At 43.2% G+C, this 18,017-nt stretch overlaps 1 protein-coding gene across 1 annotated transcript; it reads right to left on the bottom strand.

Annotated features, from left to right (window-relative positions):
* Positions 1-254: 254 nt before the first annotated feature.
* LOC144371959 (uncharacterized) lies at positions 255-4,799 on the bottom strand. The gene has a single exon (XM_078035317.1). The coding sequence runs from the start codon at positions 4,693-4,695 to the stop codon at positions 1,972-1,974; it is 2,724 nt and encodes a 907-aa protein (XP_077891443.1). The 5' UTR covers positions 4,696-4,799; the 3' UTR covers positions 255-1,971.
* Between the last annotated feature and the right edge of the window lie 13,218 nt (positions 4,800-18,017).

The raw sequence follows: 18,017 nt of genomic DNA, 5'->3' as shown, positions 1-18,017 counted from the left end.
AGACCATCTGCAATTGTGGAGGAAACACCTGCAGAGCTGCATCTGCTGATGTGGTCATCAGTGGAGTCCACACACACAGCACCAGAAAACTCATCACCTGAGCTATGAGAGTGCTGGATGCAAGAATGCCTGCCTAGAATGCACAAGGCAGGATTGGGTCGCCAGAACTGGGGAAAGAAGAGAGAAAGCTACTCAAGCATAGGGCAAAACATATTTTGAGAAAGTGCCTCTCCAAGTAATATACACAAATGACATTATGTTATAATGCTCTTTAATGTGCTTACATACAGCACAATACATGAGACTTAGAACAAGCACAAGTGACAAGAGTGGGGTCCCAGAGTCATCAACAGCTCAATAAGCAATCAAGGAAAAGAAAGAGGCCAGCTTCAGGTTTCACAGACACATACCTATAGTGCCAGCTGCCAGCCTCACTCCAGTTTTAAAAAGACTGTGGAGAAACTCAGTGGTGGAGCACTCCTGGGTGAAATGTGAACAAAGACAGAGAGAAAGAAGTTCAGAAGAGACATTTCACCAATCTGTACTTTGGAGTGGAGAGGCCTAAACTAACATACAGAATATGTAATCAAACATTAGACACAAAAGATTTAAAATACAGGAAAATGGAATCTAAAAATAAGAGAGATTTAACCAAGAAAAACATGTTGTTTTAAAATCTTCATGCTGATGCAATGCTCCTCCTCAACCCAGGGTGCATTTTTGGTACATCTGAATAGATAAACAAAGAAATGAAGGCACAAACCTTTTCACACACCTACAGTTTTTTCTCAAAATAAATAAATAAAATGAAATAAAATAAAAATATCCTCAAGTCTGAACAAGTTCAAATGGATCTGAAACAAGCAAAGGTCCAACCACATGTCTACACACAGGGCTTTTCTCCAGTGTGGTTTCTTAAATGCTGTTCTAAGGGACCTGGAAAGTTGAAAGTCTTACTACAATTTTGTCTTACTACAATTGAAAGAGAGAAAAAGGATCTTCCTAGATGTGAATTCTTTATGTCTTTGAAGAAAACTCTGAAAGCTGAATACTGCCTCACATGGCTTATCCTCAGCATTTTCTACAGTATGAGTCCTTTCATACAAACGAATAAAACTAGAACAGCTCAACAACTCATATTTTTTTTTGCATAGGATTTATTCTTTTTATTCCAAAAGAATCTCCTGAGGCCTTAGTAAAAGATTGAGAAAACTAGATTTCTCACACTTCTCACGCTCACAGGGCTTCTCTGTGTGTTTTCATATATGAGAAGAAAAACAGGGCTGGAGGGGAAGTTGATAGGATGTAGCTTTTCTCTGGTATGTATTCCAGGGCTTTTCTCTGGAATGTATTCTTCCATGTTTATGAAGCTGATGGGATGTAGCAAAGGTGTTGCCCCACTGCTTACATTTAGAGGGTTTATTTTTCAATGTGAATGAAATGGCTTTGAAGGCAATAGGGAAAATGGGATGATTTGTGATAATTTTATACATTTAAAGAGTTACTCAGTTGGAAGTGGTGGTGTATGCCTTTAATTGCTGAGACTTGAGAGGCTGATTCTGAAGGATCAATGTTGGAGGCTAGCCTCAGTACTTTAGAAAAACGCTAAGAAATGCAGCAAGTCTCTATCTCAAAATGAAAAGTAACTGGAATATAGCTAAGTGGTAGAGCACAACCAGATTAAATACCCAGTGTCTGTCTCTCCCTCTCTCTCTCTCTCTCACACACACACACACACATATTTTCAACAGTGTGAGTACTTCCTTGTCTTTGAGGATGACATGAAATATTGATTTACCAGGTTTTACATTCAAAAAATTTTTCTCCAGTAACTTCCTACATGTATATGAGTAAAACAGTAATAACAGAAAAGTTTACCAATTGTTTTCATGTATACAATTTCTCTGCAGTATCTGTTCTTTCACGTGTGTGAAGCAGACAGGATGTGGCAAAAGGTTTTCCACATTGTTGTTATTCATAGTGCTTTTCTCTGGTATGTGTTCTTCCATGTCTGTGAAGTGTAGGAAATGTAGCAAAGGCTTTACCACACTGTTTACAATCATAGGGCTTTGCTCCACTATGAGTTTTTTCATGTGAGTGAAGGTGAGAGGACTGAGTGAAGGCTTTCCCACACTGCTTACATTCATAGGGCTTCTCTCCAGTATGAGTTCGTTCATGTATCTGAAGGCCAGAGGCAGTAGTGAAGACTTTTCCACATTGTTGACATTCAGAGCATTTCTCTCTAGTATGTCTTCTTCCATGAATCTGAAGGTTACTAGATGTAGAAAAGGCTTTTCCACACTGCTCACATTTATAAGGCTTCTCCCCAGTATGAGTTTTTTCATGTAACTGAAGGTAACTGAATGTAGCAAAGGCTTTTCCACACTGCTTACATTCATAGGGCTTTTCTCCAGTATGCACTCTTCCATGAATCTGAAGAGAACTGAATTTAGAAAAGGCTTTGCCACACTGCTTACATTCATAAGGCTTCTCTCCAGTATGAGTTTTTTCATGTGTGTGAAGGTTAGTGGACTGAGTGAAGGCTTTTCCACACTGCTTACATTCATAGGGCTTCTCTCCAGTATGCATTCTTCCATGAATCTGAAGATAATCGGATCTAGCAAAGGCTTTGCCACACTGCTTACATTCATAGGGCTTTTCTCCAGTATGTAGTCTTCCATGAATCTGAAGAGAACTGGATGTAGAAAAGGCTTTGCCACACTGCTTACATTCATAGGGCTTCTCTCCAGTATGAGTTCGTTCATGTATCTGAAGGCCAGAGGCAGTAGTGAAGACTTTTCCACATTGTTGACATTTAGAGCATTTCTCTCTAGTATGTCTTCTTCCATGAATATGAAGGTAACTAGATGTAGAAAAGGCTTTTCCACACTGCTCACACTTATAGGGCTTCTCCCCAGTATGAGTTTTTTCATGTGACTGAAGGTAACGGAATGTAGCAAAGGCTTTGCCACACTGCTTACATGCATAGGGCTTTTCTGAAGTATGCAGTCTTCCATGAATGTAAAGAGAACTGGATCTAGAAAAGGCTTTGCCACACTGCTTACATGCATAGGGCTTCTCTCCAGTATGAGTTTTTACATGTGAGTGAAGGCTAGAGGACTGAGTGAAGGCTTTCCCACACTGCTTACATTCATATGGCTTCTCTCCAGTATGAGTTCGTTCATGTATCTGAAGGCCAGTGGAAGAAGTAAGGGCTATTCCACATTGTTGACATTCATAGGGCTTTTCTCTGGTATGTATTCTTCCATGTTTATGAAGCTGATGAGATGTAGCAAAGGCTTTGCCACACTGCTCACATTTATATGGCTTCTCCCCAGTATGAGTTTTTTCATGTGACTGAAGGTAACTGAATATAGCAAAGGCTTTGCCACACTGCATACATTTATGGGGCTTCTCTCCAATATGTGTTCTTCCATGTTTGTGAAGGTAACTGGACGTAGCAAAGGCTTTGCCACACTGCTTACAATCATAGGGCTTTGCTCCAGTATGAGTTTTTTCATGTGAGTAAAAGTGAGAGGACTGAGTGAAGGCTTTACCACACTGTTTACATTCATAGGGCTTCTCTCCAGTATGAGTTCGTTCATGTATCTGAAGGCCAGAGGAAGTAGTGAAGACTTTTCCACATTGTTGACATTCAGAGCATTTCTCTCTAGTATGTCTTCTTCCATGAATATGAAGGTGACTAGATGTAGAAAAGGCTTTTCCACACTGCTCACATTTATATGGCTTCTCCCCAGTATGAGTTTTTTCATGTGACTGAAGGTAACTGAATATAGCAAAGGCTTTGCCACACTGCTTACATTTATGGGGCTTCTCTCCAGTATGTGTTCTTCCATGTCTGTGAAGGTAACTGGATGTGGCAAAGGCTTTGCCACACTGCTTACATGCATAGGGCTTCTCTCCAGTATGAGTTTGTTCATGTGAGTGAAGGCCAGAGGACTGAGTGAAGGCTTTCCCACACTGCTTACATTCATAGGGCTTCTCTCCAGTATGAGTTCGTTCATGTATCTGAAGGCCAAAGGCAGTAGTAAGGGCTTTTCCACATTGTTGACATTCATAGGGCTTTTTTATTGTATGTATTCTTCGATGTTTATGAAGCTGATGAGATGTAGCAAAGGCTTTGCCACACTGCTTACACTCATAAAGCTTCTCTCCGATATGTGTTCTCCCATGAATCTGAAGGTTATGGGATGTAGCAAAGGCTTTCCCACACTGCTTACATTCATAGAGGTTCTCTCCAATATGTGTTCTGTGAAGTATTCTAAGTGAACTGGGATAAGCAAAATCTTTCCCACATACCTTACATTTGAAAGGTACATTCCCCGTGTGTGTGATCCTGTGCCTTTGAAGACTTGTGTGTGAAATAAAGGTTTGACCACCTTCTTTACATTGATAGAGTTTCTTTCCAGAATGAATTTTTTCATGTTTTCTAAATAAAGAGGAGAAATGAAAGGCTTCCCCACATACCTCACATTGAAAATGTTTACCTCCTCTGTGTGTTCTCATCTGTCTTTGAACATCTGGGAGAGAAGAAGAGGCTCCAGCACATTTTTGATATTCATAGGGTTGCCACCCAGTATGAGTATCTTCATGCCTTTGAATGTAACTGGAACAACTGGAGACTTTCCCACATACTGTACGTTCATAGGGTCCCTCTCCAGTTTGTATTAACATTTGTGTGTGAACACTTTTGAGCAAAACCAGGGATTGCCTGTACTGTTTAAATTCGCATGGCTTGTCTTCACATTCATCATGCTTGTGGCATTTGTGTCCAGAGTGAGATGTGATGTGCCTATGAAGGAATGAAGGGCATATGAGTCTTTGGCACACATATGACAACCTCATGGACTTACTCTATTAAATTTTTTTTTTTGTTCAGTTAAGAACTGGAATCTCATTCAAAGTTTCTCCACACTATCTCCTTGGCCTTTTAAGTTTACTATATGGCTTCTTCGAAGAATGTCAGCACATTATCAATGCTGGATTCATTCATGATTCTATACTGATTTATAGGTCCCAGGCTTACAATACTACCAACATCAGGTAAAGGCTAGGTTTTCTGATTTGTTCAAATTTCTTGAAAACCAAGAGATTGAAAGGAAACATTCCTTTGCAATGCAGCCTCTCTATTGAGATTATCCAAGTAGTGATATTCACATTCAATTACATATACTTTATGCATGCCCAGTACTTTGAAAAAACTGAATATCTGTCACACCTAAGTATATATTTCTGGTGGAAAAATCCTTTAAGAATAAATACATTTCAAATTGTGTATACTTCTTGGGTTGGTCTGTTTTACAAATTATATGACCTTCTCAGATTCTCTCAAGAACTTCTTTTGTGAGTACAATTACCTTAGAATGCTCTCAGAATTTTTTATCTCATATTCAATTTTCTTTTCATCGCATTTGTTTCCTAAAATGAGAAACCAGAACAATCTTTATAAATTTTTAAGAGACAGGATGCTTTGCCAAATCGTAGGTGCCTTTTATGCTCCAATAATTTAACAACTGATTCCCTTTTCATGTTCTATATAAATGACCAAAATAAACATGAGTTCTCCAGTAGATTTTGAAAAAGAATACATCATTATTACCTATAAAAGCCAGGTTTCTGAGGACTTCCAACATCACATCTCTGTAAAGGTTCTTCTGGGAAGAATCCAGCAAAGCCCACTCCTCCTGGGTGAAGTTCACAGCCACATCCTCAAAGGTCACTGAGATCTAAAATATCCCACAAATGTATACTGGAGGTCAGGAGAGATTGACAGCAGAAGAAATGTATAGTCAACATGCTTGATGTCCACATGAATCTCTGAGTCCCTGATTAATTGTATCATGTGGTCCATCAAATGCTTCCTGAACTCAAATCCTCACAGACATTCCAACACTAGAATTGGGCCACTCAAAAGACAAGCAACTTAATGTTTTACTCCCTTCCTTTGTTGAGTTCACAGAAAGTAAGACAGGATCCTGGGTCACACCAAACTTTTTTCTTCATTGCACTCCTATTACAATCCTAACAACTTTCTGTGCAGTGCAGAGGTAATATTAGCAACTCTGATAGTACTTACCCTTAAAAAAGAAAGCTGAGAAGAAAATTGCTGGAATAACAAAACTCAGCCTTTAAGAGAGATTCTGCCAACCACAGTGGCTCACTGTGCCTACAAAGTTAATATAAACAACATGGCATTGACTGATCTCTTGATTCCTTCTCAAAGTCTATTGTCCCATCTTTAAAGAAATGTCTAGAACACCCCACCCTCAACTTCCAAAAATGGATCACTAAGAAGCTTCCCCTACAGACTACATTTAGACAACTTTTCACTCAGGTTGTCACAATTTGTGAACTGGGGATTGAGTTCATCTTTTGTGATTACCCCAACAGAACAACTAACTATATGTTTACGCATCCTATTCTCCAGAAAAAAAAATAGTCAAATAGTAAACAAGCACCATGATTAATAAACACAAAAATTTGATGATTTCTCATGATTACTGTCAATGCAGAATGTATTAAGATGAAAAGTTGGAACATGACTTAGATATAAGTCAATGACCCAAAAATGTCACCTTATCCAAACAAGAACCTTGCAAAGTTTTATAATTCTCAACACAATTTTATTAATGAACAATTAATGAACACTATTTTCTAAATCTCATAGCAGCAATGAATGTACATCAACTATAAAACTCTAGTGAAAAGCAGTCACTTCACTACTATAAGTTCATGTGGCCCATAGCCATGTTCTGCTCAAGACACTTCTATCAAGATTGGGCCACTGGGGCTGGGGATGTGGCTCAAGCGGTAGCGCGCTCGCCTGGCACGCGTGCGGCCCGGGTTCGATCCTCAGCACCACATACCAACAAAGATGTTGTGTCCGCCGAGAACTAAAAAATAAATATTAAAAATTCTCTCCCTCTCTCTCTCTCCCCTCTCTCACTCTCTCTTTAAAAAAAAAAAAAAAAAAAAGATTGGGCCACATGTGCACTGGATGTCTGTTGTGAAAGAGTTTCCTCCTGCCTGTAATGATGGTGGTGCAAACCTAAGACAGAAGCATTTCCAGGGTGGTAAAGAAGCAAGGTTGCAACCCAGAATCTTCACCTATCTAACATAATTTGAGAGGAAAACAGGTCACTGCATGTTCAACCATAATAATACTAGATGTCTGCACTGTGATGGAGCAGTCAAAAATATCACCTACCAGAAGGTGCCCCTGCCACTGACACCTAACCATACTCAAGAACTTAAAACATGTCACATCCTGAGCAGCACAGTATCAGCAGAGGTGAGCAAGAGATCAAGAAAAAGCTTTGGACAGCAGATGTCTTGGATATGGATCACATGATGGTCCAGGCAAACTGGAATCCAGGTGGCCAAATGCACTACATCCTCAATTCTGTAGACAAAATCCATTTAGTATATGTTCAAATGTGAAACACTAAAATACTTTTAATGAGCTCACAATAAATTTTGTTGTTTATTTATTAAATAACAAAATAAATAAATAACTTCTGCCAAAAACAAACAAACAAACAAACAAACAACAAACAAAAAAGGGCTGTGGATGTAAACCAAGATTCAATATCCCTAGTACCAATAACCCACTGCCTTATTTCATTTAAAGTAGCTATGTTATCGGAACACAGTATGTGTCAATTGACTATTTTTTTCCCTCAAGTATGATATTCAGAAACAGAAAACAAAAGTGTTATTCTTGCCAGAGACAGTGGCACAGGCCTGTAATTCCAGGGACTCAGGAGGCTGAGGCAAGAGAATCCCAAGTTGGAGGACTAGGCTGGGGATGTGGCTCAAGTGGTAGCTCCTTGCCTGGCATGCGTGCGGCCTGGGTTTGATCCTCAGCACCACATACAAACAAAGATGTTGTGTCCGCCGAGAACTAAAAAATAAATATTAAAAAAAAATTCTCTCTCTTAAAAAAAAAAAAAGACCTACAGCAGCTTTTGGAGGCACTAAACTGGGGGAAGAAAAGTGGATTTGCCATCCTGCTTCCTACACATTTTGAAGAGTGGGGGCGGGCCACCAGCAGGGAGGGGAGGGGAAGCTGGGAACAACAGCTGCCCATTCAACAATGGAAGCCAAGGGATAGGACCCAGGGCCATCTGCCAGTGGGAACTGGGCCTCATGCTCTGCAGCTGACCTCAGGGACAGGATACCCAGCCCAATCCTAGGGGCCAGAGAGCAGAAGTCCAGGGCCATCCGCCATGGAGGACTAGGCTGCACCCTCTGCACCAACGTTGGACACCCAACACCCAGCTCACTCTGCGGGACCAGTGGAAGAGGCTTAGGGTCAGCCGCCAGCGAGGTGACTTCAAGATTCTACCATCCAGCCCAACCCCCAGGACCAGGGGACAGTAACCCAGGGCAACCTCCAGAGGTGACTCCGCCAGGCTCTGAAGCTCACCCCTTTGCGGGGGGCCCCAAGGCAGGTGCTGACCATGTCCCTTCAGCCCTCGTCACATACTCACCATTTTTGTCTTTCTAGAGGACAGGGGGTTTTCTCGAGGACCTCAAGGCACCAGAGATAGAGGGAAGCACATGCTGCTCAGAATCCCCTAGGCCTGTTGGCAGAGCTCGTGGGGCCCGGAAAGGGAGGAGCAGAGTTGGTGAGGAAGAAAAGCCCGCGAGATTTCCAAAGCCCGCCCTTCCCCTCTGGTCTGGATCTGATTGGACAGTTCTACCCCAGCATCCCTAATGGGGCGCCTCCACTCAGGCCTCTGCATTGTGATTGACAGCTAAGGTTAACCAATCACTAACCAAAATTGCCTAGAGTGGCAGATCCTTGGCCCCAGCCCTTTTCAGGTGGAGCTTCTTTCCTGGGCTGGGAACTAATCCAGGTGGGAAGCCTTTGCTTGAACTTGGTACAAATGGTAACATCTGGGATTGAGCTCTGGCTGAGGGAGAGTGCTTTCCCAGCACGGGTGATGCCTTGGGTTTTAACCTCACCACAGAAGCAAATAACAATTTTAAAAAAATACAAAAATTAGTTACTTAAGGAGTCTAAGGCAGGAGGAGCCCAAGGTCAGGTGAAAATCCACAAATGTTAATGCTGTTTACCATAAGAGTCCTTGCTGTCCCAAATCCTGCAGTATAACACCAGAGAAGCAGGTGGAGAGTGGAAAGTGGAAGGCTTTAATAAGAGAAAGCACAAAAGACTCCCCCCACCCCAGGAAGAAGGGGACCCAAAAGGCAGAATCCCTGGAAGGGGGAGGTCTTCTCCCTCTTAAACCTAAGGTCGTCTTTTGCCTCCAACATTCCTGTCCTTTGTTTTCCTTTATTGTGCACATGGTAGGGGATATGGGTGGGAAGGACAAAGGGTGGGAGACCAGTGGACTGGTGGGGCAGGGAGGAGAAACCTGGGCAGGAACAGCCCTGGGTGGTTTGAAGAGCATCTCCCTGTTTTACTGGGAGCTACATCATTAACCCTTATTGAGGACTTGCCCAAGGTCATGACAACATGAACACTTCACTTCTCAGGTGTTTTTTTGGTTTCCCAGGATCAGATCAGATTGCATTTTTTTATTGGGCCTGATATTAGACCCCACTTACCTAGCTACACACACTACAATATTTCAATCTGGCTTCACAAACAGGGAGAGCCTACCTTAAAATAAATTAAAAGGGTTCATGATCTAGCTCAGAGGTCGAGCCCCACAGGGAGTATTCAACAGAACCTCAAAGAAAAAGATACCTATATACATATATAGTATCAGCTGGTGTGACCTCAGGCAACTTAGCAAGAGACACACTCAAAATTTTTGAAACAATATTTAAAAATATCATATGTATCATACATTGTTTTTAAAGAGAGAGTGAGAGAGGAGGGAGAGAGAGAGAGAATTTTTAATATATATTTTTTAGTTCTTGGTGGACACAACATCTTTGTTGGTATGTGGTGCTAAGGATCAAACCCGGGCCGCATGTATGCAAGGCAAGCACGCTACCCCTTTAGCCACATCCCCAGCCCATACATATTTGATATGTGAAAATAAATAGAGTTTGACAATTATTTTAGTAATTTTCATCACCTCCGGACTACTTATCTTTTGAGGAATTAGAGCTAGGAAAAAAAAAACAGTCTGTGTTGTTGATTTGGCTCAGTGTTCTCTTCCCTAGCAGGATGGAGAAGAAGGAGGTGTGGGAGGCAATTCCCTAAGGCAGCAATGCGGGGTTGAAATAAAATCAGCACCTTGTGCTTAATGTCCATGTTCTACATTCCACTATTAGGGAGTTGTTGGAAGCCATCTGACTCTGGTGACCCCAAACATCAGGTCATCTGTTTACCCCAAATCCAAACAGAAAAGGTCATGATGAAAAGCAGGAAAGGAACTTTGATCAGTGAAGCTACACCAGGAAGACAAGGGCACCATGTCCTTAGCCCTCTTTTCAGAGCTGTCTAGGACTCTCAGGTTTTATAGAAAGGGCAATCAGTCATAGGCATGTGTGTACAGGGCACAGTGTATGTAGGTTTGGTGTCCTTTGTGGCTTCAGGCATCTGTGTGTGTCATAAAATGTCTGTGAACTCATGGTCACCTGACCCCTTGACACACTTCACCCTGCCTTGGTCCAGCTGCAGCAAAATAACCCCATTGCCCAGGCTGACCTGAATTGATCTCAGGAAGGGTCCCCTCCCTTGCGTTCCTTCCATGTCAGCGGTTCAGAGCCACCAACATTTTCAAGAAAAGCCTGGAGCCCACCTGCTCCTGCCTGGTAAGCACCATATCCCTAGCTGCTGACCCAGGGCTCTCAGCTTCCTGGGTTTCAACTGATAGTTAAACCAGAAAGAAACAATACCCCTGCTCAGCTCTGCCCATAAAGCCTGCATATGAAACCCCACTTGGGGCACATATGGCCTATGGCGTTGATACCACTGGTTATGGGGGAGGAGTTCTGCCCTCTCACATGTTGAAATTTGAACATTAGAGAAGCAAGCCCAGGCAAGCACACAAAGCAGGGTTTATTTTAAAAGAAGTAACATAGACTTCTCCCCAGGAGGGAGAGGGGGACCATAGCTGGTATCCTGGTATTCCCAGAAGCAAGGTGTTCAACCTTTCTATGAGTCCTAGGCTTCCTGTGATCTCCATGCCTTTCCCTTTATCCTTGTCCTTCCTGCCTTGGTGACTAGGCCCAGGAATGCTTGGTGAGATGGCACAAAGGTGACAAACATGGGAGGCTGAAGGGGGAAGGGCAGGGTGCAGCAGTCAAGGACACATTGACACCCTAAAAGCTGCCTGTAGGGAGGGGCAATTCCTGGGAGAGGCTACCTTAGCAACAGGAAGGAGCTAGGGCAGGTCCTTGATGAGGGTGGAGCAAGGGCTCTGAAGGGATTAACATTTCTATCCCTCAGGGGACAGTCTGCAACTTGCCAGACTCTCTCAACATTGGCCTCCTAGATCAGACCTGACTCCATTTACCTGTCTGTACTGACTGCCTGTCTATTTCTGGCTTCAGTATCTGCCCCTTCCCAGAAAGTGAGTACAACCTTATTTTTACTCTTAGTTTGAATTGGTGAAGGCTTTCACATCTTGTGCAATGGCCCAAATTCAGTCTACCTACCAAGATTCCCAATGACCATGGGGAGCGGCGCTTATACATTAACAGTCATATTCCCTCAAGTATGGAATAGTGGCCACATACCGGTCTAGGGCTGAGAACTCAACTCTAGGTTCTCCTCCTCCCATGCTGGGCATTAAATCCATGGCAGGGGTACAGAATCCCTGATCTCCATCCCCAGCCCTTTTTTTATTGTGGTACAAAGAAGTGGGTGGGAGCATATGTAAGGGTCTGGTGGAGCATCTGAGAAAGAGACCACACAAGAGACTGGCTCCATGCAATTGGCAAAAGGGGATATTTATTGGGGATCCATTCCAGCGCGCTGGGGATCCGTGCTCACTCAAGATGGGAGAGCAGCCCAGAGCCCAGAGCAGAGTTCAAGTGGAGCTTAAGTACACTTTTTGGAGAGGGGGGGGGCTTTGCATATATCAGAACAAATCATCATGAGGCGCGGGAAAATTGAACAACAACCCTGAGTCAGGATTAGTACATACATTGGCGGGAACAATCTGGGCAGGGGTGATTAGTCATTCCTAAGCAGGGTACACATTTAAACTGATTGGTTTTGGAGCTTACATTACATGTTACCTGGAGCCCTTAGCTATTTAACAACCAGGGAATCAATGGAGATATTTACTGGGCAGTTCAGGTATTGTCCTAACAGCTACAGAGATTACAGGTTCCGGGGGTAGCAGAGGAATTGTAACAATACCTAGTCTTTACTTTTTTTAGCCCAGTCTTTTACACTTTAACTCAAACTTTTGCAGCTTAGAATCAGCTTAGAAATTTTACCTTTACACATAAATATAGTGGATTTGAGAATATAACTCTGAAAACCAGCCTAATTCCTTCTTAAGATTGGGATCCATCGCATCCAAAACTCATGAAAACTAATTTTTGTTTTAGTATAAATTACTGCAATCTTTCAACTTGCTTGGAATGCTTGCCCATGCCTTGAAGTCACCCATACTTGGCTCCCCCTGACCAGATAACAACCCTCTCTGAAACCTCAGTGGTACCTCATACATTCTAATGTTGGGATCTGAATTTATTCCCTACCTTGAAATGTTAAGCCATGTAGTTCATTAACCTACTACGTGCCTTTGTATTATGCTTGTCCAAATCCTGGTATCTGTAAGTTCTCAAGACACCCCTCTTTGCAAACTTTTGTGTTATAAAAATGTGTTCGGAGGGCTGGGGATGTGGCTCACACAGTAGCTTGCTCGCCTGGCATGCCTGAGGCACGGGTAAGATGCTCAGCACCACATAGAAACAAAAATGTTGTGTCTTCCGAAAATGAAAAATAAATATTAAAAATTCTCTCTGTCTCTCTCTCCCTCTCTCTAAAAAAAGAGTTGTTGTTTGATTTAAAACAAATTGTTCTGAGAGAGCTGGAGTATCTTTAGCCTGGGGTTTGAGGACAGACAGACATGGCCAGCTCCTGGGTACATAAATAAAATTTTGATTAAGTTTGATTCAAAATTGGAGTCTGTTCTTTTTCTTGTGTTGTGGTTTAACAGTGCCAGTGAAAGGCTAAAGTTTCTAAGCTGCAAAGCCTGAGTTAAAATGTAAAGGACCAGGCATTGTAAACCTGCTTCTAAACTACAAAGCCTGGGTTAAATTCCTGTAGCTGTTAGGGCAATACCCGAACTGCCCAGTAAGTATTCCTCAGATCCTCTGGTTGTTTAATAACTTAGGACCCTGTGTAGCCCAGCACGTAGGCATTCAAGGCCCAAAACCAATCAGTTTGAATGTATACCCCGCTTAGGAGTGACCAATCACCCCCGCCCAGCCTGTTCCCGCCAATAAATGTACTAATCAAGTCTAAGAATTATTGTTTGATTTTCCCGCGGGTGTATGGTGATTGGTTAAAGGAGACTATGATGTGTATAAAGTCCCCGCCCTCCCCAAAAAGTGTACCTAAACACTGCTCAACCCTTGCCCTAAGCTCTGGGTCTTTCCCTCTTCCAGAGTGGGCATGGAGCCCCAGCATGCTGAATCAATAAATCCCCTTCTGCCAATTGCATGAGTGGTCTCTTGGTGGTCTCTTTCTCCAACGCTTCACCAGACCCTTACACCAGGTCTCTAACAAGGCCGTCTTTGGTTTTGGCCAAGGGAGCATATTTTTTACACATGATGAGACATCTTTAAGCCAATACATTAAAAAACTGGAAAAAAATCATTCAATAAATTCTTTCTTAGAAAACAACAATAACAACGACAAAACTTGAGCAGTATCCTGGGATAGTGGTGCAAACCATGCCATGAGGGTGAAAAATTCTAGCCCAACCTCTGAAATGTAGCCTCACTCTCTCTCAAAATACAACTTAAAAGGGGCAGGGCATGTAGCTCAGTGTTACAGCAACCCTAGGTTTAATGGTCAGTTTAAAAACAATAACATCCCAAAGAGGAATAGAGGGGAAAAAGACAAAAGAAAAGAGAAGAGTGTAAAAGGGCAGACATCAATCGAATTACACCAACAGTGACATTATGTGGCAATTGACTGAACAATCCTCTCCTAAGGTAGAGATCAGCAGACAGAATGAAAACACGGTCCAGTTCTATGCTATGTGCAGGGGTCACTGCTGGGATATCAATGGATAAAGAGTTTGAAAATAAGAGGATGTGAGTCCTACACCATGAAAACAGACACCATGAGTCAGCTCTCCTGTAATACCTTTCCAAAATCAGGCAAAATGTTTCAAAGCCACAATTAATTGAGCCAGAACAGCTGTGAGACATGGACATATGATGTTTATTTTTTTTAAGAGAGAGAGAGAATTTTAATATTTATTTTTCAGTTTTCGGCGGACACAACATCTTTGTTTGTATGTGGTGCCGAGGATCGAACCCGGGCCGCACGCTACCGCTTGAGCCACATCCACAGCCCGACACATGATGTTAAGGTGTTCCTGAATGCTCCATCCTCTTTCCCAATGCCAATCCAATAATAAGGACACAGCTGTGAGTTTACAGGGAAAAAAAATGGTTTTCTAGCAAAGGAGCAGCACAGTGACTACTGTCCAGAGACCAGGATTCTGGCAATCAGAAGAAACAGTTGTCTTTGGGGGGGGGGGAGATAGGGGTGCCAGGGATTGAACCAGGTGCACTCAATCAATGAGCCACATCCCCAGCCTCATTTTGTATATTATTTAGAGCCGGGGTCTCTCTGAGTTGCTTAGCATATTGACTTTGCTGGGGCTGCCTGTACACTCTTGATCCTCCTGCCTCAGCCTCCCTAGAGGCTGGGATTGAGGCATCACCACCACACCTGGCACAAAGCAAAATATTTCATTAAAGAGATGGAAAGTCCTTAGTTTGATGTCAATTAAAGTTTATAATTTGGTTATTCTGGGTTTGTTTGGGTTTGCTATTGCAGAAACCCAAAGCACATTCCAGGAGACACAAAAGCCTGTAGAGTCCACACAATGTTATGTGATCCAACCTTGTGGCCTCCCTGGGACACAAAGGCAACCTGTCAGCTCCTTTCATGTTCTTACCAATATGAACCATTTCAGGGTCAGCTGAAAATTCAAGCTGACTTTGGCATTGAAAGGGGACCTCATGTCTAACAGAAGAGTCATGTGCCACGAGGACAATAGGCAGTGAAGCAATGACACAATGACAGACATGCCATTTTGCTCCCATGTGAAGGCTGAGTTCTGGAGGCTGCTCCTGCCCAGGGCAGATCTTAAAGTGGGGATCAGGTCCCAGGCCAGGTGGGTTGCCGATGTGATCTGAGGTTCTGCACAGACCTCTACAGCAGTCATTTCCAGGACAGTGACAATCCCAGGCCTGCCTCAGTCCCTCATCCCCATGTTTCATCAGCCCTTGGGACCCAGAACAAGAAATATGGTGAGAAGTGGACCAAATTCTGCCCCCGATTTCAGTTCTGGCTACTTGGGTGCATACAGCCTTGAGCTTTGGGCATTTGAAAGAATCGAGTAGAAACATGAGACCCAAAGATGTGTCAAACAGCACTGAGGGACATGGTCAGGACAGCCACAGAGGGCTTGGGGTTGAGGTGGGGCTGTCCTCCGGCAGCAAGGGCCACACAACAGCAGAGACACAAGGGTTTCCCTGGAGGGGGATTTGGAGTGGGGGGAGAGGACTGAGACTCTGCTGCCCACCTCACTGCCAGCCCATCCATACTAGATGCCTGGCCACAAAAGCACCCCGATGAATCCTCTCAGCCCCCTGTTTTGGTTTTAAAGTGAAAATTAAAGATACTGGGTGTGAAAGTTCTGCCTTTTTCTGGGGAAAGCTCAGGCTACACGTGGGTTCCAGGAGTCATACCCATGGACAGGGGGCCAGGCTCCATCCCTGCTCCAGGTGATGGGTGTGTCTCACCAGAGGCTTGGTTTTCTTCCAGTGAAGGGGGTCAGAGGAGGAGGTGGCCACACATGTGTTGATATGCTGCTCTGGCTGAGGACACCAAATCTATGCTCTGCCCAGGGTTGTCTCCTACCTTGGGCTTGGATGGCTTCAGTCTCTGGCCTCCTGGTTTCCCAAGTTAAATAATTTGTGGCCTCTTCCACTGGCATGTTGGTGATGCTTGGGACCTTTTTCCACATGACAGGGACACGTGGTCACTGTTGAATGATGACAGCTGGAGCACAATGAGGCATGGGGGTGAGGAGACTGGCCCATGGTTCTGAGAATGGCCCCTTGAACACCCAGCCTCCCTTGCAGTCTCCTGGCCTGCAGGTCAAAGCCCTGTAAGTGGAAGAAGCTCCTCACACAAGGTCAGGTTCACCCTCTTCCTCAGAAGTGAATCTGGGGCCTAAGTAGCTCCAATGAGTCCCTCCAGCTCTGATAAGATAGAAAAACTGGGAGCCTCTTTCTGGGATCAAAGGAAGGTTATGAACCAAGCACATGTCCCCATCCCTCATGCCTGACAGCCCTTTCCCGGATCCTCTCATTCTCATGAGCCAGGGAAACATTTAATTTTCATAACTATTTGATGCTGTAGTTGGACATGATAGAAAATGTGTCTCTACAGCTTTGGCGTTGTTCTGTAACCTCACTTTAATCCTTTACCTGAGCAGAAACAGCCCTCTCCACAGCATGTACTGCAGAATGTCACCTGATGGGAGGCTGTAGCTGCATCAATGATGTAGGGCACATGAGGATAGACACCCAAAGATGTTCCAGGATTAGATTTATTAGCTGCAGGGTTCTGAGGTGTATAACCTCAAGTTTTTTGGTTCACTGCTTGTAATTTCATTGATCTTCATTTACACCCAGTGAGACAGGGATAGAGGTTTATATTTTCTGTAGGTGTATACGTGAAGAATTTTTTTTTAGTTCACAGAAAGTGCTTTGTATACCAATTGTAAGATTAGTCAGAGGTCTTCCAAGCATTACCACAAAAGCAGAAGTCTGTATTAGAACCCACATTGAGATCTTTGCAAAATCTGCTCCTGACATTTTGTTGAAAGAAAATTATGGTGAAGGTCTCTCCAGAAGCTAAGTTAATATTCCTTGGTGGAGAAAGGAGTACCACTATATTAGCACATCAGACTGGGACACTCCTTACCAAGCCTTTGTTCATGCAGAGTGTATTAAGTAGGTTTCTTAACCTTAAACCATCACACAATTTCCCCAGGGCTACTGAGCTACTCTAAACACAGAGAAATCAAGCATGAGTTTTCTAGTATATTCCACCTAAGTATTATTCATAGGGAGAAAAGCTAAGTTGGATGTAGTTTTTTTAAAAAAATTCACGGGTATAAAAGACCTTTAAGAAAGAAGAGACCATCTGCAATTGTGGAAGAAACACCTGCAGAGCTGCATCTGCTGATGTGGTCATCAGTGGAGTCCACACACACAGCACCAGAAAACTCATCACCTGAGCTATGGGAGTGCTTGGTGCAAGAATGCCTGCCTAGCATGCACAAGGCAGGATTGGGTCCCCTGAATTGGGGAAAGAAAAGAGAAAGCAACTCAAGGATAGGGCAAAACATATTTTGAGAAAGTGCCTCTCCAAATATTATACACAAATGACATTATGCTATAATGCTCTTTAATGTGCTTACATACAGCACAATACATGAGACTTAGAACAAGCACAGGTGACAAGAGTGGGGTCCCAGAGTCATCAACAGCTCAATAAGCAATCAAGGAAGAGAAAGAGGCCAGCTTCAGGTCACACAGAAACATCCCTATGTTCCCAGCTGCCAGTCTCACTCCATCTCAAAAAACAACAATTAAAAGGACTGTGGGGAAACTCAGTGGTGGAGCACTCCTGGGTGAAATGTGAACAAAGACAGAGAGAAAGAAGTTCAGAAGAGACATTTCACCAGTCTGTATTTTGGAGTGGAGAGGCCTAAAGTAACATGCAGAATATGTAATGAAACAATGGACACAAAAGATTTACAATACAGGAAAAAGGAATCTAAAAATAAGAGAGATTTAAC

This window comes from Ictidomys tridecemlineatus, chromosome Y (genome assembly GCF_052094955.1).
Source record: "Ictidomys tridecemlineatus isolate mIctTri1 chromosome Y, mIctTri1.hap1, whole genome shotgun sequence".
Taxonomy (NCBI): domain Eukaryota; kingdom Metazoa; phylum Chordata; class Mammalia; order Rodentia; family Sciuridae; genus Ictidomys; species Ictidomys tridecemlineatus.
Note: the sequence above shows the minus strand (reverse complement) of the source record. Positions and strands in the feature narration are given on the sequence as shown.